The following is a 25646-nucleotide window of genomic DNA, read 5'->3' as shown; positions in this document are numbered from 1 at the left end:
ACAGTTTTAACTGCGAGACGGCCACATCTTCTGTTGTTCTTCCTTCTGTGATGGGGTCAGCTGATCCAGAGTAAATCATACCCTGCCCTTTAGTTTGAGAGAGAAGATCAAGAAAACAATGCTTGGGACTAGCAAAGAAAATCAAATAAGCTGTTCCTTCCTGGCAACCCAGGCTAATCCAAATGGCCCCAGCAACAGTAAAATGATTTTCCTTCCCAATCACATTTACATGTTACGCTTTCTGACTCATACATGGCAAACAGCAGCATTAATTGCTTTTTAAGATGCAGCCCACTCACAAGAACCCCCAGGAAAGTCAGAGGAGCATGTGTTTTGTTTTGCAAGGTTGTAGACTAACAGGCTTCTCCTGTGTCCAGCCAAAACTGAGATGAAGTGGAGGGATAGCAGCCCCCTGGACCAACTTCTTCAGGTCTTCCTCTCCCCTCCTTCCAAACTTTCATTTGTGCTAGATGGAGAAGGCCACAGTTTTAAAGCAGCTGATTCTCATTTATCGCTTATGCAGTGAGGTGAAGTCGTGGTGAAAGGAGTTTACACCCAATTGCCAGAACTGTGTAAAGGAGCCCAAGTGTAAATGAGCATCTGGCCCTAGAAAGTGGAAGTCTAAAATGAGGTTCCAAAATCCATATTTAGGCACCTAAGTGCAGGAAAGGAGTAACCAAGAAGCAAGGACAGAAAAACCCTTTGATGCTTCCGCAGCCATCCTCTAAATGCAAATGGTCACAGGATCACACATCTGGGGATATCTCACGTAATCATTTCCCTGCCCGTGTAGCGGCCTCGGGCACTGGTGCATCTTGGTCCCTCCTATTCTCTGCCTCCGGCCCATATTAGTCTAGTCTCTGGTGGGCTGTAATGCTTCAGTCTAATTGTGGTGGTTTGGGTGGGGTTGCAGGTCTGTGATATAGAGGAGGTCGGATTAGATGATCTGTGCCTTACACTGTGACCCTTTTCAGAACCGCCATGCACTCGGCAGCTCCCGGGAGGCTCTTGCTTTGGAAAATCTTGGCCTAAACTTTTAGATCCAAATGCTGATCCCGTTGAAATCACTGACTTCCAGGGAAGCCCAGCATCCGGCTCTGGCAATGGAAAGTCGTATGCAGACCAGGAATGCCCAGTGTTACCGTTAGTGAAACCCTCTTGAGTTGACACTGGTTAAAATCACGGAGTTCATCCATGAAAGCTGCCTCCAGGCTGCCTGTGTGCACAGTGGGCCAAACTGAGCTCCAAGGATGAGTCTCTTGTAGGTGCAGTGGTTTTGCTGTATCAGCTGAAAAACGCTGGAGGTAGAGACCTGGCACAGCGTTCCTTACCTGTGTTTTACTGGTGCCTACAGCTCTATGCCTGCCTCATCCCAAGAGGCCTGGGGATCAGACCTGGGCACAAGAAGATTTAGGCTGACGGCAAAGCAACTTTCCTATCAGTGGAGATGTTGGACCATCTCCCGGGGGATGTGATGGAAGCCAGTCTTGAGTCACTTAGAATGGGACAGGACAAAGCACAAGAGTAGAGACTGTGGGGATGACCTTGCCTTCGTCCTAGAGCTGGGACCTTTAGGTCTTTTTCATCACTGTCTTCTGTGACGCAGAAGATGTGCAGTAACAAGAACTGGTTCTGCACCATTTATTTAACAGGGATTCCTAGTAACCCATTATGTGATAGCTGGAAAGCCATGGATTTTGGCTGGAGCCAGTGTACACAGGACATGAGTATGACAGCTCTCAGCTGGAGTTACAGGCACAGATCTTTACCTCTCGGATGGGGCACAGAGCCAAATGGCTCTGTTACTGGGGCTCTGGCAGGCCCAAGCAATTATATCTCACAGCAGTTTGAATCCCAGCCCAGCACTATTTTGGGGAGCCACAGTTAACACACATTAACCCAGGCTCTGTTACTGGTCACGTCATTGATCAGGCAGAGGGGGACATTTTCCAGTAGCCTGTGTTTTGGGTGGAGGAGAAGCCTGTGATCCACTCGAAGCTTCCTTGCTGTCGGTCTGTCACAGGAGGTGGTGGAAGCAGCAATTGTCAAAGCAAGAGGGAATGGTGCCCCTGTGAGCCTGCAACTCTTGAAATGAGCTTCAGTGGGCAATCAGAGGCATTCTTCTCTCCTAGTGCCAGCTACTGCCTAATTGTCCATCATTTGCATTCAGAGAGTGGCTGCACATGCTCCAAAGTGTTCCCCCCCTTGCTTCTTGATTGCTTCTTTCTAGCACTTTAACAAGGAAGAGGGGCTTTCAAAAGCAAGCTGCAGAGAAGATTCCACCACAGGTGCTGGAGAGCAGGGGGCTGTGCTAATTAAGGAAATGCCTGGGCTTATTTATGTATTTTTCTCTGCTCGGCAGGTGTTTTTCCCAAGGAGAGCTATGGCAGGAGGGAAATGGTTGCTTGGGGTAAAATGGATCCTGAAAAGAATTTAAAGCAAAGGATCCTGGCTCACTTGAGCCGTCACAGAACCAAGGTGGGGCAAAGCCACATGCTGGTCTCCGGAGAGCTAGAATTAAAAACCAGTGGTTGATTATTGGGAACACATCTTTTAAAGGGGATGTGGTGCAGGGGAGAGACTGTGGTGGCAATCCTGGACTGTGACGTTCCCTATCCAGAGGATTACATGCCACTGTGTTACCTACTCCTTAGCCTTTATGGGTGTGTTACAGGCAGGCTGGTGCTTGAAGAAGAGTTGGGCTCAGACTTGCCTGTGACCTAGCAGTTAACTCCCAGCTGATCCTAATTGGGTGGCTTAATTACCATTAGTGACCCCAGCTGTGAAAGGATCAGGGAGGCCTAGAGAGAGAGGAGAATCCTGGCTGGGCGTTCCCCTTGCTCTGGGAAGGGCCAAATGACTGCAGGCTGAAGCGGGCCCAAGGGTGTAGTTAATCTCTGTTGTGGGCCCTGGAAAAGGGGCCAGGCTCAGGGGGGCAGCGCTGTGGGTCAGCATTCCAGGGGAGGAACAAGGAGCTGAGAGGATATGGGGAGAAGGCCGGGAGTCAGAGGAGAAGCTATATTAACCACAGGCGTCGGGGAAGCAGTACAAGGGGCTTGGGGGTAGGAAGTGGCCCAGGAAAACAGCAGCACGTTTGAAGAAGCACGCCTCCATGCTTAACAGCGGGTCCCTGGGCTGGAGCAGAGCGTGAGTCTGGGTCCTCCCCAAGCCCGGGGAAGAGGTGCAACAGCTTTGACAGAAGAACTCCAGAGCCCAGGGTGGGGTTGAGGAGCACCCCAAGGGTGGTGGAAGTTGCTCGTGTGGACTGCTGTTACCCCAGGAGAGGTCTGGACTAGGCATGACTTAGCTGGCGGATTAAATTGTTGACAGAAAAACAGGCCCCTGCAGGACCAACGGGGCAGTCAAGAGGGGGCGCTAGAGGAGAGAAGCCCTGCCATGCTACGCTCGGACACCGGGGGGGGGCTACTCCTCACAGGGTACCAGTGCCCTTGGCTGGATGGACGCCCGAGGTGCCTGTGTGCGTGTGATGATGATGTGCTCTAGCAGGGGCCGTATCGGGCCCACATGATGTCTTTGTCACAGTTTCCGGGCACCTGTGCTTGCCCCTCCGTGGTCCCTCAAGAGCATCAGCTTAAAGGTTTCCAGCTGTCACTTTGCCGGGGCGGAGACCGGTGTCTCTCTGCCTTCTGACCAGAGGCTTTCAAGGCTGCACAGCTGCCTTCTCCCAGCACGCCAGACTGCCGGAAGGGCCAGTGCCTGCACTGTGCTTTGCCGGGCTATGACCAGCGTGCCGCCAGCAGTTACAAGTTACTGCACAGCTCCTCCTAAGCCAGCCTGTTTACTCTTCAGGTAAAAGCATTACTGAGACGGCGTATAAAGTAAAAGAACAAACACGCATGCTAACAAGCTTACCGGAGCTCACCGCCAACTCCAGCAAAGCTCTGGAGGGCGTTAGTCCTTCAAACCCCATGGCTGGGTTTCCCCTGTGGCCACAAGGTTGTGTCAGTCTTTAGATGAGAAGGCAGATCAGCCGTTTCTTTATACAGCTTTGATCTCCAGTCTCTGGGAACAGGTAATCACCAGCCTCTGGCCCACCGCCCAGGAAATCCACCTACCATGTATTGTCCCAAAACTCCTGCACATTTGTCTGTGCGTTTCTGGCACATTTCAGTATAGTCATTTGAACTCTTTACTCTTCCATAGTCTCCCAGCGGCACAGTATTTATGTGGCCACGTGGCCATACTCTTAAAAACTGAAAGCTTACGATGCTGGAGCATGAGTAAGTGCAGCCATGAGGACTAGAAGGCAACAGCTCTTCTAATGTGAGCTGGGCGGAATCGATGCAGGGATGTTTGCCAGAGTCTGTAGAGGGCCTGAAACAGTGGCGTAGCTGGATCTGCCCCCTTGTAATTCAGCTGGACAGCTTGCAAACCCAATGATGACACTTCATTGCCTACATCTACTAATGAATGATTGCTCGTTTTAGTGGCTGGAATTGGGGGGGTGGGGGGAAGAGGGGAAGGCCACTGGTGTGGGAAGTGGGAGCTGCTGTGGGGAAGGAAATAGAGGGAAAAGAACAGAGAAGTCTCACCAAGTGGGCAAGGGGAGAGAAACACAGAGGAGGGTGCGGAAGGATGAGACGCAAAGGGCAGAAACAGCAGTGTCCCCAGGGGGCAGCAGAATCACGCAGGGAGGGGTGAGAAGACCCTGCACAAACAGCACATAAAAGGATTAGTTGTCATGTGAAGGCTGTGTTGATCTCTGTTGCTGCTGCTGTGGGTGGGCTTCTCCCTGCCTGTGACAGGGAGCTTCTAGTCCTGAGCGTACACCCCAGCTCCCCGTTCACACCTAACCAGACAGTGGGGCCCTCTCCCTGTGCTATATAGACTCACAACCGCCCCAGGCAGTATATGTCTCAATGCCACTGCAGAAAGCAGGGATTTCCCCAGCACAAGTGGCAGTGGGGCTGGTTTGGGAAAAGAAACCCTTGCTAATGTCTGTAAAGTCCACCTTGCTACAGTGCGCAGAATAACCACTGACTGCGGCATCTACGTCCGTGGGTCCCTTGCTAGGGCCGATGGGCGTGTCTGGGTATGTGTTGACCCCACACAGGATTAGAAGGGGTTAAAGTGGCCAGGTAGGCCAATTAACTGCCCAGGTTGCACCTGGGGGAATAGCCAGCCTGCAGGGAGATGCTTGGCAGAATAGGTGGGGCCTATAAAGCCAGGAGCTAAAGCAGGCAGGGTTTCCGGCAGGCTGGCTGCAGTCACTGCCTGGGGAGGGGGAGGTGGGTGGGAGCTGGTACTATCAGAGAAGTGGGGGGACCAGGAAGAGGAGGAATCAGTCCAGGGGCTGAGAGGGTAGAGCCCACAACTGCTGAGCTGAGGGGCTGTGGACTAGAAAGCAGGTGCAGGTTCCCAGGCTGGCCACTGGGGAAGTGGCATTATCAGGGCAGCCCAGGAGAAAACTGTTTGGGACTGTTTGCACAGAAAGACTTTGGGGTAACCCGGGAAGGGGTGAAACACGGCTGGCGACCTGTCTGGAGGGCCGAGTCGTGACGAGGATGCTGTGGTTCCTGGAGTGAGGTGGCTCCACGGGGTGAGAGGACAATGGAAGTGGCACCACCTGAAGAGGGTGCACCAACCAGGATGGCCAGCAGGAGGCACCACTGTGGTGAGTGGACCCCATGAGCGGGTAATGCAGGCTCCGTAGCCCGTTCAGCCCCTCTGTGGAGACCCCGTGGGGTAGTGTCCGCCAGCGATAGTTTTTGCAATGATTCTTCTTTATTCCTTTGTATTATCAGAGCGCCTAGGAGCCCCATTGCCAGCCCCTGCCCAGAGAGTTTACAATCTGAACTGGGGACACCTGTCACCTAGCAACGGGGCTGAGATCCAGCAGCTGATTTTGCATCAGCCATTAAAAAATATCTTTCATGCACCTGGTAAACAACCAAGTAGACTGTGCGGGAGAGACTCCGACGTGCAGAGCCCATTGTGGGCGATCCAGCATTAAGGCCCTGATCCAACTGCTGGTGACTCTCGGGGGAATTAGATCAGCCCATAAAGGAGCGAGCTGCACATCAAGGGAAGGCAGCGTTCTGTCCCACTGCTGCTCAGGGGATCACAAAGCCTGAGACTGAAATATTGGGACTTGCCTGCTGGGAGGAGGAGGCTTTGCAGGTATAAGAGGTGGGAAGATCAGTGTTATGAATGGACAAGGGAAGCCGATGTAGAACGTCTTGCCACGCCCGGTGGAAATCGGTGTCTTTCCAGCCATTCCCTAGTCAGCGAGTTCTGGGACAATGACAAAGTGGAACCTTGATCCTGGGGCTGAGTCACGCAGCGGAGAAGCTGCATCGTTCAGTCAGTTTCTGAGCGATCTCTATCCTCTTCTGCACAGCACTCTGGAAGCTACTGCCCCCAAAATGGAAAGCACACAAGGCTCAGACCTATTCACCTGTCTCCCTAGAGCAGCCCCACTGGAATTTCCAGGGCCTTTGGTGTTTTCCCAAGTAGGGGGCAATCCTGGCCAAGTTCCTTAGATCATGGCTGTGTTTTAAAAATCTCTCTCTTCATTTGTAAACGCTAAAAATGTGACATGGGCTAAGACCATCACAGAGCTGGGATCCTCTGAAACTCTCAAACAGAGAAAAATAAAGGGGCAATCAGGCTCACCCTATGAAGTACGTCGTGCGGAGGGGGAGAAAGGTGGGGGGAAAAGAAAGAGAAGGATCAACTGTGCCAGGGAAAATAGACTTCATGCCACAGCATCTCCTGCTGACAGATGTGCTGCATCCCTGTTCAGGTCAGCACACAAGCACATGCTTAAATTCCACTGAAATCAATGGATCACCAGCATGTGCTGAGAGTAAAGCCTGTACTTCTGTGCTCTTCCGAATAGAGCTAGATTTAAGCATGTGCTTTCCTGAACTGGGGCCTTACACATGGAGTCTGCAGCCCTTATGTACGTTGAGTAAACACCACTCAGGCTGAGCAAGGGTTGTAGAATTGGTTCCTACAAAGTGTCTGCATTGTGCAGCCTTCCTTTTGTAATCTTCCTCGGCCTGTCCTCCTCCTTCACCTGGTGACATTTCTACCCTGGGACTGCAAAGTCTTTGGCGCAGGAGCTGGGTCTTCCAAATTAGTCTGTGCAGCACCTAGCACCTCTCCGGTGCCACTGTAATATAAACATAATTCATTAAGCACAAACCCAACTTTGGGAAGTGGTCACTCTTTTTTAAATGAAGTGGACCATCCTCGTCATCCCTAACTTTGAGCAGGTTTAGATGGCTCTCATTTGACGTTTTCATCCTGTGGACACTGCAAATAAAAATGAATAAAAACCTGCTGGAAGGTGACTTCTGCACTTGTTGGATTTGCCTTGATTTACTCCCAGCTGTATTTGTGTCACAATATAAGAAGGGACTTGGGACCAGCAATGGTGGTGAGTGGGAGAGATGGATCAGGCATCTTAAACTGAGGGTGTTGCTACCTCTAGCTACCTGCTCTTCTAACCTGCATCTCTGCCCATTGGTGGGTGCTGCAGGTTGGAGTATTTCAGTGATAACTGAGGCAAATGTTAAGTTAACTTAGTCAACTACCAAGAAGAAATAAGATACAAAACAAACCCAGCAGCAGCTGCTGTGCTCTAGTCTGGCTGTATTCTTTGTCTCATCATCAGCTGGTTCCCGTCTCTGTCGGGGAGTGGCAGGAGGAAGCGTGGCACTTGCCCGTGCTCTGTCCTGCACGCTGTACCGCAACTTTACAGTCCGTGGGAAACTTATTTCTGTAGCTCCCAGAAGCCTCCCTGGTATGTAAGATTGCTAGGAAAGAAGCAGTTGGGAATGTTCGTTTCAGTCCAATATACAGTGCTCAGTTGCCAGTGAATCCCATGTGGTCTCTAGGAGGTTTTCTCAGTTCCTGAAAGTCAATAGGTTTGTAATAACCTGCCTGTTCCAAAGAGGCCAGTGCCCATCCCCCACCCCATCTCACTGTCTTTCAACGCATCAGATGTTGCATGTAGTGTGGTCTGGGGTTTATCAGCTCTTGGGGTGGGAGTTCACTGCCTCCTTCCTGCAAAGCTGTGATCACAACCTCCCTGAGGCTCCCAGGCCATGCAGAATCAGTTTCCCAACTACTGGTGTGTTCTTGTTGTTACTTGTAGTGCATAGGAGCAGTAGTTGTGGAGCAGGTGCAGTGCTAGGCACTGTACAAATGCAGAACAAAATCAGGGTCCCAACACTACAGAGTTTACAATCTGAGTTTGAGATGAGAGACAAGCGGAGACGGACAGACAGAAGGGGGAGCACAGGGGAACAACGAGACAATATTGATCAGCAACATGACCAGCAATCTCAGCACTAGACCACAACACTGGTCCACATTGCTCTTAGTGGGAATCATCATAATATTGTGTAGGTTCTATACAGGTATATAATGAAAGGCTGTCCCTGCCCCAAGGGGCTTATGATCTCAGTATATGCCAAGAGATGGATACAACCAACAGAGGGGGTCAAAACGAAGTCGCAATAGGACAGTTATGATCAGCTTAGTAAGCAGCAGCCACCCACCTGAAAAATCACTGCTTTCATTGCAAGGTCCCAGTGTATGTGAATCCAGTCATGTTATCTTCTTAGAGACGTCTAATATTAAGCATATGAGCATCAACAGAGCTTCACCGGTTTACAGCAGTGTCAGGGCCGGCTCCATGTCTTCGCTACTTTCCAGTGAGTTCAGAAAGGCACCACTTTTCCACTGTGTTCAGTAGGATTTACCCAAGGCCTGATCCTGCCCTGCTGGAGAAAAGGGGTGTTTTGCTAATGAATTGAACCAGATTGGGATTGGAAGCCAACAGCAAAAAATGCTCCTCTATCACTGAAGGAGATGCAGTGACATCTGATGTCCAAGCGTGGTAACTGCAGTTCCCAGGGGTCATGGTGTGAGAGGCGTGCAGCGCAGGGAATACATGGCTATCCAGCACCGTTACCTTTTAAGAGTTTTGTAAAGAGGTTTGCAATGGCAGAACGCCAATTGACTTTAATGGGGCTGGGATTTCACCCTCTGTTCCTGGGGATGCTCCATTTCCCCACCTTTGCTAGGACATTTATGTGCACAAAGAACTCAAGCTCCATCTTTAAAACTTGTTGTCTCCCATGTGACTAATCCTCCGGACCTCCCTGAGCACCAGCTGCTCGAGAAGCTTGAAACATTTAAAAATAGGTAATGGACCACATTGTGCTCCCAGATACATGGGTGCAGCTTCTTTAGCGCTGTGCAGCGGATGCTGCAGAACTCCCGACAGCCACCACTAGTGTTTCCTGCAACTAAGGCAGCAGAGTCATTTAAACCCCGGGTCGTGGGAAAACAGTTGTGTAACTTCACTGATCCAAAAGCTGAGCTTCTGTGTATCAGTCAGCTGCAGGGTAAAGTGCTGCACAACATAAACAAATCTGCTGCATAGCACCGCAGGCTCAGCTACATTTTTTATTCCCATGGTTTAAAAATACTATGGAAACAAAATGGTAGAAGCTACCAGGCTGCAATATTAAAGTAGAAAATGCCAAAGTTACAGTTCTCCTGCTAATGTTTCCCCTTCCATTTGACTCTGGGTTTACAGAACTTGGCCAGATGCTCTAGTATGCTGGATGATTAGACAGCAGGCTGAAGACAGCACCTAAGTGACTGTATGAGCTCCAGCTGGCCCTACGTGAGGTCCAGGCCACTAAGAGCAACAGGGAAGCCTGAGACCCAGGGCCAGGTCCCTGCTTTTCCAGCTAGTCTCTCCTCTCTCCCTCCAGCAGGGACATGGACCAAAACAAGACACTTCACTATGCACACTTCTCCCCCTGGGGAGAGCAGCAGAGAACAAGCAGCACATGACAGTGTGCTAAGCACCCCGGCTGCATATCTACTGGACGGCACTCAGTTACTGCAGTGATGAGCATGGTTGAAGAATCTACATAGGGTAAAAGAATTTTGAAAACTTTCTCCAGAATCTGTCACACGCATGCGAATTAACATGAAAGCATCTTAATCTTTGCATTCTGGCTCAGATTTCAGAGTGACATGACGGTGGCACAGGAGAGAAATACCTGTCAAGAGCATAGAGGTGCTCCGAGTAAAACTACAAGCAAACATGAGTGCTAAAGCTTTCGTGATTCGGGAATGTAGAAAGCCCTGAGTGTGAGGGCATCATTGTGTTCTCTTTAGGAACTGACTGCAAGTTCCTGATAATAGAGAAATCACCCACCCGTTATGCAGAGAATACTGTCTAGATCATCTTCTCCTGGTCATTGGACAGACAGTGTCTGTGAATATATATATATATATAAAAAAATAAACAAACCCCCACTGCTTCCTTGAACTGTGCCTAGACATCACAGGTGAGATTTCCGAAGGGCCTAAGGGAGTTTGCTTGTCTACCCATGGAGCTATCCCTGGCTAAGTATTACTGCCTAACTCCATGTGTTAATAAATGCCCAACTCTCATTGAAAATCCATGAGCTTTGGGTTTTTATATGATCGCTAACGTGAGAACCAACCATTGTGAAACCCTAGTGTAGACAGGGCAAGTTGTAGTTTTACCTCAGTTTTGCTGGTTGAGGCGTAGGGCTCAAAACTGTGATTTTTAAACTGGTTCAGCTAAACCTGTACAGCAGTGGGGGTGTGGGTGTGGGTGGGTGGGTGGAAGAGAGGGAGGGGGTGCATGGATATGTCTACACAGCAATTAAACACCAGCGGCAGGCCCATGTCAGCTGACCGGGGCTCAGGCTGTGGGGCTATACAATTGTGGTGTACCTGTGTACACACTGACATCAGTTTCACATGCCCTTATAACTTACAGACACAACCAGTTATGGACTGGTGTGTGTGTGTGACCTTGCAGGAGTTTTCACTGGTTTAACTTAAATTATGCCCATTTTGTAGATGGGCAACTGAGGCACAGGAGAACTAAGTGACCTGTCCATGGTCACACTGGAAGTCTGTGGAAGAGCAGGGCACTGCTCTCCAGTCTTCAGCATCCCAGAATGGCACCTTTACCACACGTCTTTTCTCTGTGCGCAGCTCAGCTGCTGCACCCGACTGCTCTCCTCCATGGTCAGCCCAGACTGAGCTGAGTCACTCCCTTTTAAATGTTCCCTCCACTGGGAGCATGCCCAGCAGAGGTGAGGAGGTGTGGCCTCTTGGGCCCAGAGCAACTCTTTAACCCTCACTTTACCAGTGTGGGGTTGGTACACCCAATCACAAAAGGTTAAACCATCCTATTTTCCCTCATGCTTTTCATTCAAACACCTTTATCGGCTCATCCAGTCTGAGAAGGGAACCTCTTCTGACTTTTTCCTCAAGAGGCCTGGACAATGAAGACATTTTCCAGTTATTATCCCTTTGGTTCCCCCCCTCCCCGGGTAGCTTTAGTGACGGATTGGTGATTGATCTCTGAGACCACAGTGGTCAATAAAAGTTTGATCTCTTGACGGCTACAGCAACAGGAATATTATTGTCAGTATCATTAGACTGAAACCCAAGAAGCACACAAGAAACAACTGAAATTAATCACAAGTCCATTTATTAACAAATCCACGTAGCAGATAAACAATCCCACAACCACTGAAATACAATTGCAGACTGAAAGATAGAGCTAAACACATTGCACTATGGCTGGCATCACTTGTATCTCCTGCTGGGGGACCCTGGAGTTTCAGTTATTATCTTTCTTATCAGTGTCACCACTCGTGGTTTTCATCCTGGCATTTCTCTGTGCATTTCCCCCCCCACAGCACCCAGGCCAGGCAACACTTTTTTTTATCCTGAGTTATGCTTACACTCACTAAGGCTCATGCATACGCATCAGGGGTCCAATCTGTCTTTCCTTATCCATACTTCCAGACACCACTAATTTAGGAGTGCCCCATTTCTCTATGGCTGTCCCCTTACTTCCACTTATTCTCATGAGTGGTCAGAGAGTTACCATAGAAACGTGAGGTTATTACAGAATCCCCTGAAATGTTATTATCGGGTATCTTGCAGTATTAATTGGCACATTGGGGCATATTTTCCAGTCTAGTGCTTCATAGTTTCCAGAACATCAGCACTTACTGCATGTTTTACTGTAATCTTACCCTTTACCGGTACAGGGTTATCTTTTGGTCAAGTAGTCATGCCAGCATGCTTCAGCCCAAGACCTTGTGTGGCTAAGCTGAATATCTTATAGGGTTGAGGCCTGTGGGCCCGGTGTTATGACATATATTAGGATATTGAGGTGAAATACACTTAATATCTGTTATTCTTGGCTACACCTCCTTGATTTGTTAACCGTGCTCCTGTGCTGACTCAGCTTCCTAGAAGCATCACCTTCACTGACAAAGTGAAAAGTGCAAATTGGTTTTGGCAAAGGAGGTGGAAAATTAGAGTTCGTTCAGTTTTAAAACCTCCCAGACGCCTCTGGGGTTCCGGTTCCCCTGATTTCAATCAAACCCTTTTCCAGGTTTCAGGTTGAATCATAGTAGCTTCATTTACTGGACTGAGGCTGGTGAGGGTCTAGAGCCTGAGAATCTCGGGGGTCACTGTTGGCTCTGGCTGGGGGATGGATTAAACATTTCTGTTACTCACTGTTGGAATTCACAATGTTGTCCCCTGACCTGCTTATCCTACTGGGCTGCCAGGACCTTTGTGTCTGGCCATAATGTTCAAAAGAGCAATGGGGCTCCCTGTATTTGATCTTCTGTATTGTCACCCCCCAATCCTAAGGCAAATACCGCACTGAACTCAGCGGGTGGGACGTTTAATCCTAACCTCTACGCAATGCCATTGAGAACAATTTCTCTGCGGCTGGAAGATTGGAAAGGAGGATGGTTAAGGAACTTTAAGCATAGCAACGTGATATGTAACTGATCGGTGCAGAGAGAGGGGAGGTGGGAAATGATCTAACGAGGAAATACATATCTTATGAACGAATTCGGAGAACGAATCTTCCACTGCAGGTGTGAAGGCTGCAATCCAGGCCAACACAGCAGGGACTGAAACAGGGACCCCCAGAGCTAAAAACATGAGCTGCTGTAGCTTGAACTAATGAGCCAAGGCTCCCTAGGAGTTGCTGTAACAGACTCCTGTCCTCTGTGGGTTGGGCACAGACGGGGACATGCAGCACACACTTACCAGTAGGTTACACATGTGCACATTGTAAAGTGGTTTTCAGTGAATATTCACTTACAGTCCCCTGCTGAATGTTCCTGGCAGTAAACGCCTTCATTATAATATTTGGGGAAAGCTAAAGCAAGAGAACTGAATTCCTTTCTAAATGCAGTACATGTCTGTGAATCATTCCCCTCTTCCCCCCAGTTTTTTCCCAGGGCTAAGGCAGATTTAATTTTCTTATTTTTGAAGAGTTTCCACTTTTTGACAGAAGGTGGCACTGAACTCACTTTACTTACCCAGGCAACGCCAGGAATGTGTCAAAACTGTCAATGATTCTGAGATGTGTCAGTGTTTCACAGAGGAGAGAAGAACAAAGTCCATAACACAGAGTGGACAAAAGATACAATCGCGGTTACTTCTCTGTATCACAGCTTCCTCCTGTATGTTGACATCTACAACAGCCTTACATAAGCTTCCATAAACAATGCCTGTCTGCGTAACATTTACAGGGCTTTTTCACCATTAAAGTCAATAAAGTGCAGCTACTGCGCTGAGAATTTCTTCTGCTTTCCAGATCTTCAGCACAGAGTGCAACCTCTCCAAGGCAGAGAGTTGTGGCTAGTGACCGGAGCACAGAACTACAAACCAACATCTATCCCTGACTCTTTTAGTTCAGTGCATATACATTTGGACAAATCAACTGAACTATCAGAACATCAATTTCTCCATCCGTAAAACAGAGATAATGACACTTGCCCGCTTTTGTCAAACACTTTGATATCTTCTGATGAAAAGAACCCTGTATTTATTTTCATTTGTCTTATTTTATTAATATAATAAGCCACACAAATGACTGGGAGGCCCATGAAGAGAAAACCAGTAAGAAAACTAATGCAATGCAAAAGATGTGAAGTACATTTTGTGCTGCATGATTACATGGCTGGTTAAACATACTTTATTAATTTACTGTGACATATGCAATTTTCTTTTAACCAGTGAGGATTATGCATCATAGTATACCATAGCACGACTGCAGAGATAAAGGGGTCTTAGTATGAGATTTCACTACAGAACTCTGGGTGCCATCCTGGCCCTACTGAATGACAGAACTCTTATGGAATTCATTGGTGCCCAGATTTCACGCGGGGTGTTCAGTGTTTATTGGGGAGTGGGGAGAACCTAATATCCTCAGGGTGTATGATAAAGTTTGCAAGGGGCAAACACATTGCTTTCTCTATGCTCATGATCTTCAATTTTGTTTCACCAGTTTCTTTTTATCTTCTTCAGTTAACTGCAGATGCATCATCATATTATGACTGCAGATGCAATATTTTATTTAGTTACCAAGTGCCAAATCTTAAAGCCTTAACTCAGCTCTTACAATGGGAAAACTTTGGCCCTGTCTACACTTACCTCCGAGATTCGGCGGCAATTGACCAGAGTTACGCAAGCTATGAAAAAAACTTGCGTAACTCCCGTCGACTTCTCTGCTTCTCTTCTGCGCACGGTGTTCACTGCACTGCGCCGACGGGAACTGCGTTCCCGTCGACGCAGCGTTACGCCACTTGAGGAGGTGGTCTTAATACGTCGATTTCTGGATCAACTGAGCGGGTCTTCACTGACTGCTCAGTCGATCCAGAGAAATCGATTTGATGACAGCGAATTTGCCGCCGTCAGTGAAGACGTAGCCTGTCCCTAAGTCAGTGGGAATTTTCCGTTAATTTAGCTGGACTAAAAACTGAGCAGGGATTTTGGGGTGTGGCTCCGTAATTGTGACAAAGGATCAGCGGGAACTCAGCCACTGCCCTGCCTTTTGGTCACAATCTCTTTCACTTCTGCAGGCAGTGATGGCTCTGCTTTAATTCTAGCAGAAGTAGAATGGAATGGGCTGTAAGGTACCAGCACTCACATTTGAATAGAGAGCTCCTGACAACTCAATGTGAGGAGGAAAAAGAAAGGCTTGGCATTAAACGTCAGTGTTTTTTCTTGGGTACTTCCAGCTCTGGGCCTCATCCAAACCCCCTGATATCAATGGAAAGCCTCCCATTGACTTCAGTGGGTTCAGATCAGGCTCTAAGGCCCAGATCCTTTAGGCATGGAATTCCCATGGAAATAAATGGGATTTATGCATTAAAATACCTTTTGAGGGTCCATAACTGTACTTCGCTGGAGAGCGACCTCCAGCTGTGCTTTCCTTGTGCTAAACCGGCCTGAACTTCATCTCCGACACTTTGTAGGAGTAGTAAGCCCCTTTGCCCGTTGCCCAGATAACACTATCTGCGTAGCTCTTATGGGGCCCCCGCAGGTACAGCCCGTTCAGATTGGAACCGTGACACTTGTTGTACCACCAGCCTCCCTTGAACAGTAGAGCACAGTTCCCCGGATGTATATCATTGTCGTTGTCTTTGGTTGTAAATGTCATATTTTTATGGCCAGTCAAGGAATCGCCTGTTAAAACACAGGAAGCAAGAACATGATTGTGTGTGGACCAAGCACTTTCAGGCTCCAAGAAATGTCCTGCTCACCTGAATTTGACTATTAATCAAGTAGCAGGAATTCTCTATTCCACAGTTTTATGGTTCCTTTTGTTTCCTTTGTAATGTGCCTCTAAATCACTCCTTTCCCTGCCCAAACAACATTTAAAAATAGGGAGCTAGTTGTGGAAATGACCCCCTACCCAGCAGGCCCTCACTTTATTAAGTTCCCCCTACAAAACATCTTCTCTCTAGACACTGGAGGACCAAGAATTCTGAGCTCAGCTCCAGTTAACATTCTGATTCCACTTTGCATGAGTGTGGTGAAAACATCATGCTGATGGCCTGCGCTGGAATGTCGTATGGACTTTCTTCATGTCCCAACTTTCAGATAGTTTCTGAGCTGGTGGAACTGCCAGAGATACTCTACCCCTTTTGGTGGTTGTTCACGATGCCTCCCTTGAATGGAAGGTGAAGAATGGGCCCTGAACTTACCTGCAGTGCCTGTAAGAAATTTTCCTAGGTTCAGTCTGTATTTGTCAGACTCTCCTGAAATGCTGAAGGTCTCATAGCTGGCAAAGGTTTTATTGTTTTCCATGTCACTGAGATCGACACGAAGTTCACAGGTTTCTAAAGACAAAATGGAAACAAAAAAGTCAATCATTCTGCCTAATCTTTGTAGGGAGGGGTTCAGACATGTCTGTCCAACCCCAGAAATATAAGTAGATGAATCACTCTATGCATCCTGTCTCCAAGGAGATGGTTTGGCAGAGAACACAGATCAGAAAAGAATTCATCAGTGATTTTGTTACCATGGTATGTTAACAGGTGGATATTTTCGTTCCCCAGCCAGAATTCCGTCAGCTGGTTCCCAAAACCTTTCTTGTATGAATCCCAGTCACGGAAAAAATCCACCGAACCATCTGCGCGTCTCTGGAAAACCTGTGAGGAAATGAGAGGGTGAGAGGCCAAAAACTGCACCACTTCTATCCATAATAAAGCAGCTGCCTGACATACCATTACGTCATACCTGTACACGCAGCCACTATGTTTTGCATTCACGTAATGCTTTCCAATAGATCTCCCTGCAGTAGATCAATCCTGCTCTACAGAGATGGGTAGCATTACCTTCATTTCCAGTGTGTGAGGGGAGGCTGAGGAGCAGAGATGGGATGCTCTGGCCAAGTTTGAAGAATGACTGTTTCTCCCATCAGCTCATTTAACTGGGCAATTCCATTTCTATCTACTTCTTTTAATTACACATTAGACTGACGGAGCTAACTCTTCAGACTAGGAAGTGTTGCAAACACCCTCTTAGCTGGTAACCTCTCTGCTCCATGCCCCATCCATCTCTCACTCAGTGGCTTGAGGAACGTAAAAACCCTTCAGTAGTTGGGATACCACAGAGTTACTGTCTGGCAGTCTTTTGCCATCACACAAGGGTCATTCAGGCCTCGGCCAGGCTGTCAGGTGCTGAGAATGCTGTCTAGGCAGTGTGCTTAACCTCTGGGGTATGTCTGCACGGCTCCAGTGGAGACTCGAGCTACTCACCTGAGCTCAGATGCAAGGGGTCTCAAGCTGCCCCCTGAGCCGCTGCATCCACACTGCTATTTTTAGTGTGCTGGCTGAAGCCCTGCTAGTGTGAGGCTTTCCCCCCCTTCAGTGCACACATACCCTGGGAGTGCCCAGGCCTCATGGGCTGATTTAAGGAGTGATCAGCTCCAAAGGAAGCCAGGTCAGCAGATAAAGGAAGCCAGGTGTAGCCCTCCCAGTCACTAGAGGGGGATATGATCACATGCACTAGGCAGGTTATTATACCTGAAGTCACCTGTAGAGACTTCCAGGACAGACAAGACCTAAATAGCAAATGTGAAAAAAAACCCAAAAAAACCCAAAACCCAACCCAAACAAACACAAAAACTTCCAGGTTTCCACAAACCCAGTTTTTCCCCTTTAAACTGATGGGTTGGCCTGGCTATGAAATCTGTGATGACATATTTGCGTAACTGGAGGAATTATTTCAGCTCTGTCTCCACATTTCCTCAGTGTATGACAGATTTACAGCTGCCAGCAAGTGGCAATCTTCATGTCTCTGATTAAAATCAAACACATTCTCTATAGCATCCTCCCCGGGCCACCCTCCATCTGTGTGCACTTCCTCTGACTTACAATCCATCCTCCGCCATCTGTATCCATGTCACAGAAGACGGTGATGGAATGAGCAGCATCTCCTAGGTAGATGACGTACCAGCCACTCAGCGTTCTCCCTTGGGTTAGCAGCTCCTTGCAGTTTCTGGGTCCTAGATTGAATGGAAAATTAAACATGCATTGATTGAATTTGGATCTGATCGTGCAAGGGGTGGGTGAAGAGAGTCTGTGGCTCTTGATTGATATACTGGGGCCTTCAGAGCTAAAAGCATGTGCTGCTACGCTTTGAACTAAATGGCCCAGGCCCCCCTGCTCGTGCTACACCAGACTCCTAGCCTCTGTGGATTGGGCGCAGAGGGGGACCTGTGACACACACTCACCAGGGGGTTAACTCAGCAGATGTGACAGTGAGTGTGTGCATTTTTAGACAGTTGCGTTGTTTCATCTCTTTTCTCTAGGGAGAGGCCGGGCCTGGCAGGTGCGTAAGTGCAGCGGAAGGCACCGGGACCTTCATGCCCTACTTCTAAACCCAGTCCCTGCCCCCCGAGTGCCAACAGCATCCACAAAGGGCACGGGAAAGAGTGGGGTGAGGGCCATGGCACTGCACCGTGTACCTGTCACCCGTCAGTGTGTGTGGGGAGCTGGCATTTCCATACAGTCTGGAGGAGGGTCCAGGAGGCAGTTTTTCACAGGGACTGCTCTGGCCACCTTAAATAATATTTTTACTCATTCTGAGCCCTGAACCACTGTAATACCAGGGGCAGGGGAGGCAGCGTGGGAGCAGTAATACCTACACTGAAGGGGGAGAAGGAAATGTTTTTGTAATAGCTTGTTTTGTTATGAAATGGCGGCTATTTGAGTGGTTAACCACCCTCCTGACGGAGATGGATCAGAGAAAGACTGCATCTCAGAGGTGCCTGATAAACAGAATTTATCACCTGGCTAACACAGCGGTTAAATCTGTCAGTTAAATCATTCTTTTGCCATATGGAGAGTGCAGAGGTTCTTACCTGTTGTTTCTTGTTGTCCGGGGTCTCCTTTCTCTCCTAAAATGGAGCACAGTTTCAAATCCTTGCATTAGTTGGGGATCACACCCTATTCAATGCAATTCTTCACCTCAGAACTCCTCAGCCTGTCTTGTTGCAGGAAAATACACTAATAGCCTTACAACATCTGCAGAGCTGCATGAATTTGGCATAGATGGTACAATACAGAACAGGAGAGCAGAAGAAGGACATTACATTTAGAAGCCTGGGAAGTATATAGAGTCAAATACTTTTGAAAATTAATATTGGGGGTTTATTCTTAAATTAATATTAAATTAAATACAATTAAATAAAATTAAATCAATCTTAAATTCTACTAATTAATTCATTTGGGAAAAGAAGATTAACGTAGATTGGCGCAGAATCGCTCATGGCTGACCGTCCTGAGACTTCAAGCAGCCAGACGCAACAGGTAACATTTTCAGAAGCACATAAATAACTTACAAGCCTAAGTCCCATTAAAATGCAGAGCCGTCCAGAGCACGGCAATTCCATTTCACAACAACTTCCGAGGCTTTGCATTTTGTTCGCGTTCCGCGTCGGGCTGAAAACAAAACCTTTTGAAGGTTTTTGCGAAAATGAGATGGTGATGAGCTGTCCATGTTCCAATCCAAACCCACGCTCTTCTATTTAAGAAGGCTCTTTGGATTTAGGGCTGGCTGGTTTACTTCTGACAAGAAACTCTCACACTTTACGGCCTGGGACTTAAGACACCGGGATGTGGGAGAAGGGAGTTCAAGTCTCTGCTCTTCCTGAGTCAGGATGATGGAAAAACTCTGCTCTGAATCAGCCAGAGGAGGAACTTGCTCCTGGCTCTTCCTATCACAGGCCAGTGCCCTGGTCACCAGCCTATGAGAGTCTTGCTCTCCAGGGAGCCCTGACCCAATACTAAAACTTCATTGTGTTGAGAATATTCCGACCAGCCTTACTCCTTAGGTGCTTTTGAAAATTTGACCTGCTGTTCCTTCAAAACCCAGAGCAAGTTCTATAGGTGGACAGGAACGAGGGGTCTACCTGAATCAAAGCAGTGGGTGGCTGCAAAGAACAAAGAGGGTAAAAATGGTATTTGCAACAAGGCTGAGTCACCGTCCCTGTCATGCACCGGATTGTGCTAGCTGAGCAGGAATTCCTGGAAGTGCTAGGAAATATTTGTAAGTTCATGCATGAAACAGCAGGCTTTCCAGAACTACTGTGCCTCACATGCCTGTCACTCTGGATATGTCTACACTGCAGCCGGAGAGGTGATTTGCAGCTCCTGTAGATGTACTCATGCTAGCTTTCACCTAGCTAGCTCACTGAAAATAGACGTGACAGTGACAGTGCGGTGGTGCAAGATTCAGCCCAGGCTGCACAAGTCTGCCTGACCGCTCTGGCTACATACCCCCATTTATAGCTCGTGCTGAGTCCCATGCTACCATGTGTTCACTTCTGCGGTGAGCAAGCTAGCTAGATGAAAGCTAATGTGGGCACATCTACGTGAACTACGAATCATGCCCCTGACTGCACTGTAGCTGCCCTCCTGTGTGTCATTAAAGTACAGAATTATTGGAGAGGATCAATCCATCATCTTTCACTCCTTTATCCTCTTGATTAAACAGTGAAAAGATTCATCTGAGGTGCAACAATTTCAGTGGAGGGGTTCAGAACGAAGGTTCTCCTGGGGTTCAAGTTTGCACAAACGTAACCTGAAGATAAGCATGTTCAGAAGCTGTTACTATGATGTAATCAGTGACTTGCTCTTCCTGACTTTACCTTTCTGCCCCGCTGGTCCCATCTTCCCAGGGATCCCTGGAGCTCCCCGTTCTCCTACAAACACAAGAAAATATTTTGACAACGCAAGCCCTGAATAATTCAAACATACCAAGTGGAAGTGAACTGAAAACACAGCTGCCATTTCTGATCTGACTGATGAGGCCAGGGAGATGATCCTTCACTGTTGGATGTTCACATCACAGCAGTGGCTAGTTGGGGTATCAAAGAAGGTATCAGACAGCTGCTTCCACGAAGTCCTTGTCATGGGTGCAACTCAGATAGCAGCTAGCTCTTAGTTCTAACAAATCTCTCTGTATGATCAAAGAGTTTATTGGCATATGTGACCTGGCAGCTAGATCTGTAACCACTGGTGAGGGAGGATGTGAATCTGTTACAGCAGCAGATAGAGATGCTTGGCTCTTTAGCTCCTGCTATAAGCAGCTCGCACTCTTAACTCTGGAGGTCCTTGGTATGCTGGCCAAGATGGTGCCCACCAAAGATACACAGCTGGCTTCCCTTCCACAGCGTCCCTCAGACTACCATTGTTCCAGGCAGAGGAAAAAGACACTGACAGTGTTTTAGAGCAAGCTTGTTATAGAGATACCTCTGGGCCCTCAGGTTGGAGTTAGAGTTCTGTATAGTGACCAGCCTGTTTCAGGCACCTTTTCCTCCTGTTGGGGATTCATAAGGATCTCGAAAAGCTGAACAATTATAACACCAGTAATTCATTTTTCTGCCATCCAATGCAGATTCAACCTCAGCACCTGGGCACATACCTTTTGTTCCTGCTGGTCCAGGGTCACCTTTGGGCCCCATGGCTCCAGGAATCCCAGGGCATCTTTGGAGAACGGCAACCCTCTCTGAACTGCTGAGACCCACTATTTTCACCTCTGGAGAAATAAATGTGAGAAGGTCCATAGGATCGAACCATTCTGCAGAACCTACACAAGCTGTCTTTTCATAGAACCATAGAAGATTAGGGTTGGAAGGGACCTCAGGAGGTCATCTAGTCCAACCCCCTGCTCAAAGCAGAATCAACCCCACCTAAATCATCCCAGTCAGGGCTTTGTCAAGCCGCAGCTTAAAAACCTCTAAGGATGGAGATTCCACCACCTCCCTAGGTAACCCATTCCAGTGCTTCACCACCCTCCTAGGGAAAAAGTTTTATCTAAGAACCAACCTAGACCTCCTCCACTGCAACTTGAGACGATTGCTCCTACTTCTGCCACCTACTACCACTGAGAACAGCCTAGCTCCATCCTCCCTGGATTCCCCCTTTCAGGTAGTTAAAGGCTGCTATCAAATCTCCCCTCATTCTTCTCTTCTGCAGACTAAACAAGCCTAGTTCCTTCAGCCTCTCCTCATAAGTCATGTGCTCCAGCCCCCTAATCATTTTCTCTGCTCTCCACTGGACTCTTTCCAATTTGTCCACATCCTTTCTATAGTGGGGGGCCCAAAACTGGACACAGTACTCCAGATGCGGCCTCACCAATGCCGAACAGAGGGGAATAATCACTTCCCCTGATCTGCAGGCAATGCTCCTACTAATGCAGCCCAATATGCCGTTAGCCTTCTTGGTAATAAGGGCACACTGCTGACTCATATCCAGCTTCTTGTCCACTGTAACCCCCAGGCCCTTTCTGCAGAATTGCTGCCTAGCCAGTCAGTCCCCAGTCTGTAGCTGTGTATGGGATTCTTCCGTCCTAAGTGCAGGACTCTGTACTTGTCCTTGTTGAAGCTCATCAGATTTCTTTTGGCCCAATCCTCTAATTTATCCTTTGTGTCCTATCCCTGCCCTCCAGCATATATACCACTCCCCCCAGCTTAGTGTCATCTGCAAACTTGCTGAGGGTGCAATCCACCTCATCCTCCAGATCATAAATGAAGATGTTGAAAAAACCAGCCCCAGCACCGACCCCTGGGGCACTCCGCTTGTTACCGGCTGCCAACTAGATATCAAGCCGTTGATCACTACCCATTGAGCCCAATGATCTAGCCAGCTTTCTATACACCCTATAATTCATTCATCCAACCCATACGTCTTTAACTTGCTGTTAAGAATACTGTGGGAAACTGTATCAAAAAGCTTTGCTAAAGTCAAGGTATATCATGTCTTTTCTTTTCTTGGTGAAAACTGGTCGAACTGCCACGTGATCTGGCTAGGTTAAAGCAGAGGGGACTGCAAGCAACATGAGGAAATTGAATGCTTGTAAATGTGAAATCAGTGGTAGCTTTGTCATTGACTTCACTGGGAACAGGATTGTGCCTCTAGATCTGGGGAGGGGAAATCCAGAAAGCTACAAAGGATGTAACCAGGCAGCCTCACCCACTGTGCTAAACACAAAGCCACAGCCATTGTTTTCACCTTGTCTTATTAATACTATCCCAGGTACCTTTTCCTACAACCATGTACTGCTGTGAGAAAGGTAGTAACCAAGGGTCAGGAGGCTGGGAGGAAAAGTGTTTCTGAGCATCTCTTAAGCCTTACTAAGGGAACATTTGAGAAATGCCATAGTATTGTGCATGTGTGAATTTCCATAAACTTCAGAGACTTTCACATCAGTTCCAAAGATCTGAATAACATCTCCCCAGGAGCAAACAGAAAGTAGCTCTGGGTAGCGGGATCTATTCTATTCTAATTTACTTCTCATGTCAGATTGATTCTGTTCTATTCCTCAGATTAGATCTGTTCTATTCCACTTTATATCATGCCCCTCCTATTCTATTCCTTTTATCAGGTCCATCTCTGTAGTAGCTGAGCTCAATGGACAGAATCACTGGGGAATGGGGCACAGCAAGATTTTAATTTTATCATGATTATTCTTTAACTGGAGAATGTTACTGTTCAAGGGCTGTGAAAGAGTAAAATCAGGGATGATGTAATAAAAAGCATTTCATCTTGTGAATGCCATTCTTCTCCAATTTCATTTAGTAGCTAGCTGGGTTTTCACAGCCCCTTTGTTCTGTCTCATATTTTGCCATGGAACAGCCCCCTGGCAATGGAAAGGCATTAGTTATACAATGCCTATGTGAGCTGTTTTGTTTCTTGATTAAAAGTGATTTAAGTAAAGAAGAAAATTAGAAGGGCTAACGGTAAACATCATATTCTGACTGATGAGCAATTCTGTGCATTCTAAATTCTGCATTTGCAAAGTGGGGACGAGTCAGATCTGTGTTACGAAAAGCTGAAAGGTTTGTCTCTTACTCACCTGGGCAGGTGTCTTGAACCTCACAAACCGCTGCTGCTAGACAGAGTAAAGCGATGAGGGTTTGCTGGGCAGCTCTCCCCATGGCTGGTGCTGGTCTCTGCAAGGGCAGCTCCACTCCTCTTCTTATCTTCATGCTGTGTTAGCATCTCAGCCCAGGGAGCTTTTTATATGGCATGAAACGACAATAGTAAACTTCACCTTTGAACTCTTATCTCCCTCCCATACTAATTTCCACATTCCAGCTGTAAAATTGTTTCCCTTGACATGTTGTTCGGAAAGTTTCCCGTCATGAATCTGATCAGAAAGTTTCCTGTCACATTGCATCTACTGTCTGACTCTTAACATACACTTTGGTGCCAGTGGGTCTGCGTCCCATTAATTTTACTTGTTTTCCTTTAAGTGTTGGCGTCAGCAATTCTTCACTTAACTCCTTTATACCAATGAGTTGAGATTATTTTCTAGTTAGAGCTTCATTCCAGAGATGTAAAAGTGGAAGATCAATTTAGAGAAGAAGGATAATCAATTATTTCTCTTGACAGCCCAAGCATTGCAAAACCTCTGAGATTATGGTTTACACCTGCTCCAAGACTGGGGTGGCTGTTAGATCATTAGATCCTGAGAAAGATATCACAGGGTTGAACACATCTGTTTATAATCCTAGTTTTTATTTGCTTCCTAGTGCTTTACGCAGTGAGGTCTGATATTGTTGTACTCTTTTAATTGGTCTCAGCTGTAACTTACTTGTTTGTTGTTAAATTGTTCCATAATAATGCCCCTAGAGCAGATGAGGTTGGTTCCATGTAGTTGTCAGTGATGCGTAGTGTATGGCGTCAGAAGCCTATTCTATTGTATTCTATTCTGTTCTATTCTGTTCTGTTCTTTGCAGGTTCTTACACCATGTTCTTCACTATAGTGTCTCAGCACCTTCCAGAAGTGCATTCCATGACTGACATCTCTCACGTGTGGTTTGTTCTCTTTTACCCCTTCCCCAGGCGAGACTATGTGCTGTGGATTGTTTTGTTTTGGTAGTGCTGTCCGTCTGAGTGGCGAGGAATGCACACTGCAGGGTGTGCGCCTATGTGTGACTCCCACAAACATTGCGACTCTAATGGGTTAAAAACTACCATTTTACATCATGTTTGAGAGCTTGGCCTCCCCTCAGTTGCCCCTCCCTCTTCCCAGTTAGCTCACCCAGGCTGATAAACTTCCTCATTGTCCATGTTTAGTTCATATAGGCCAGGTCACTGGAGGCATCATCTGATTCTTTCTAATATGTTTGTGTCTTGCCATCTGAATTTGCTAACAGTGATCCTGCTGTTGGCTCAGTATCATATAACCTGTTTATTTACAGACCAGGTTCAAGGTGTAAAGTGGTTTCACTAGAGTGGCAGAAACGTGAAATCTCAGGTGTTTCCAGTTTTGCACAGAGTGTTGAAACACCCCCCCCCCCCCCCCCCCGAGTCTTTGACTCGAGCAAATCAGTTCAGTGCTGGTACCAGGCCTCCCCTGTGAAGCTATGGAGACTGAGTTTGGCCTGTGTAGGCCTTCCTCAAGTTGGCATGTTCTAACCTGAGTCTACATTTGAAAAATGCCTGCCTCAGATGGGGTTGTGCAGGTTAATTTGTCAGTGTCAAGGTCTAGTGGTCAGAGCACTGCTCTGGGGCTCAGGAGAGCTGTCTTGTTTCCTCTCCAGCAGACAGAGACAATAAGTTCTGGGGTGGGGACTGTCTCTTACTATAAGTCTGTGCAGCATCCAGCACATTTGGGATCTCTAGGTGCCTCTGTAAGACAAATAATCAATTACAGGAATGAAATCTGAGCTCACAAGGTGGAGGGAGCTAAGAAAATGCAACATTTTATATCTTGTGGCATGATCCACTGCTAAATTCCCTGTAGAGCTCAGAGTGTGGAGGGACCCTGCT

At 47.6% G+C, this 25646-nt stretch overlaps 1 protein-coding gene across 1 annotated transcript; it reads right to left on the bottom strand.

Moving 5' to 3' along the window:
- Positions 1-11521: 11521 nt before the first annotated feature.
- LOC137161974 (ficolin-1-like) lies at positions 11522-23857 on the bottom strand. Its single transcript, XM_067561472.1, has 8 exons — positions 23725-23857; positions 21292-21405; positions 20516-20569; positions 18728-18763; positions 17739-17869; positions 16382-16511; positions 16065-16199; positions 11522-15543 (listed from the first exon to the last, which is right to left on the bottom strand). Exons 1-8 carry the CDS (start codon positions 23855-23857, stop codon positions 15296-15298), a joined length of 981 nt encoding a protein of 326 aa, XP_067417573.1. The 3' UTR covers positions 11522-15295.
- Between the last annotated feature and the right edge of the window lie 1789 nt (positions 23858-25646).

This window comes from Emydura macquarii, unplaced genomic scaffold (genome assembly GCF_026122565.2).
Source record: "Emydura macquarii macquarii isolate MOO-44397 ecotype Brisbane River unplaced genomic scaffold, CSIRO-AGI_Emac_v2 contig_2417, whole genome shotgun sequence".
NCBI classification, from domain to species: domain Eukaryota; kingdom Metazoa; phylum Chordata; order Testudines; family Chelidae; genus Emydura; species Emydura macquarii.
Note: the sequence above shows the minus strand (reverse complement) of the source record. Positions and strands in the feature narration are given on the sequence as shown.

Bases quoted from the DNA above. Each gene is read 5' to 3' on its own strand.
- LOC137161974 (XM_067561472.1), bottom strand. From the start codon at position 23,857: ATGAAGATAAGAAGAGGAGTGGAGCTGCCCTTGCAGAGACCAGCACCA. The intron at 20,570-21,291 runs GTATGTGCCCAG...TTGTGTTTGTAG, and splicing joins TGGACCAGCAGGAACAAAAG to GAGAACGGGGAGCTCCAGGG. The intron at 16,512-17,738 runs GTAAGTCAGAGG...ATTTCCTCACAG, and splicing joins CAGATGGCGGAGGATGGATT to GTTTTCCAGAGACGCGCAGA.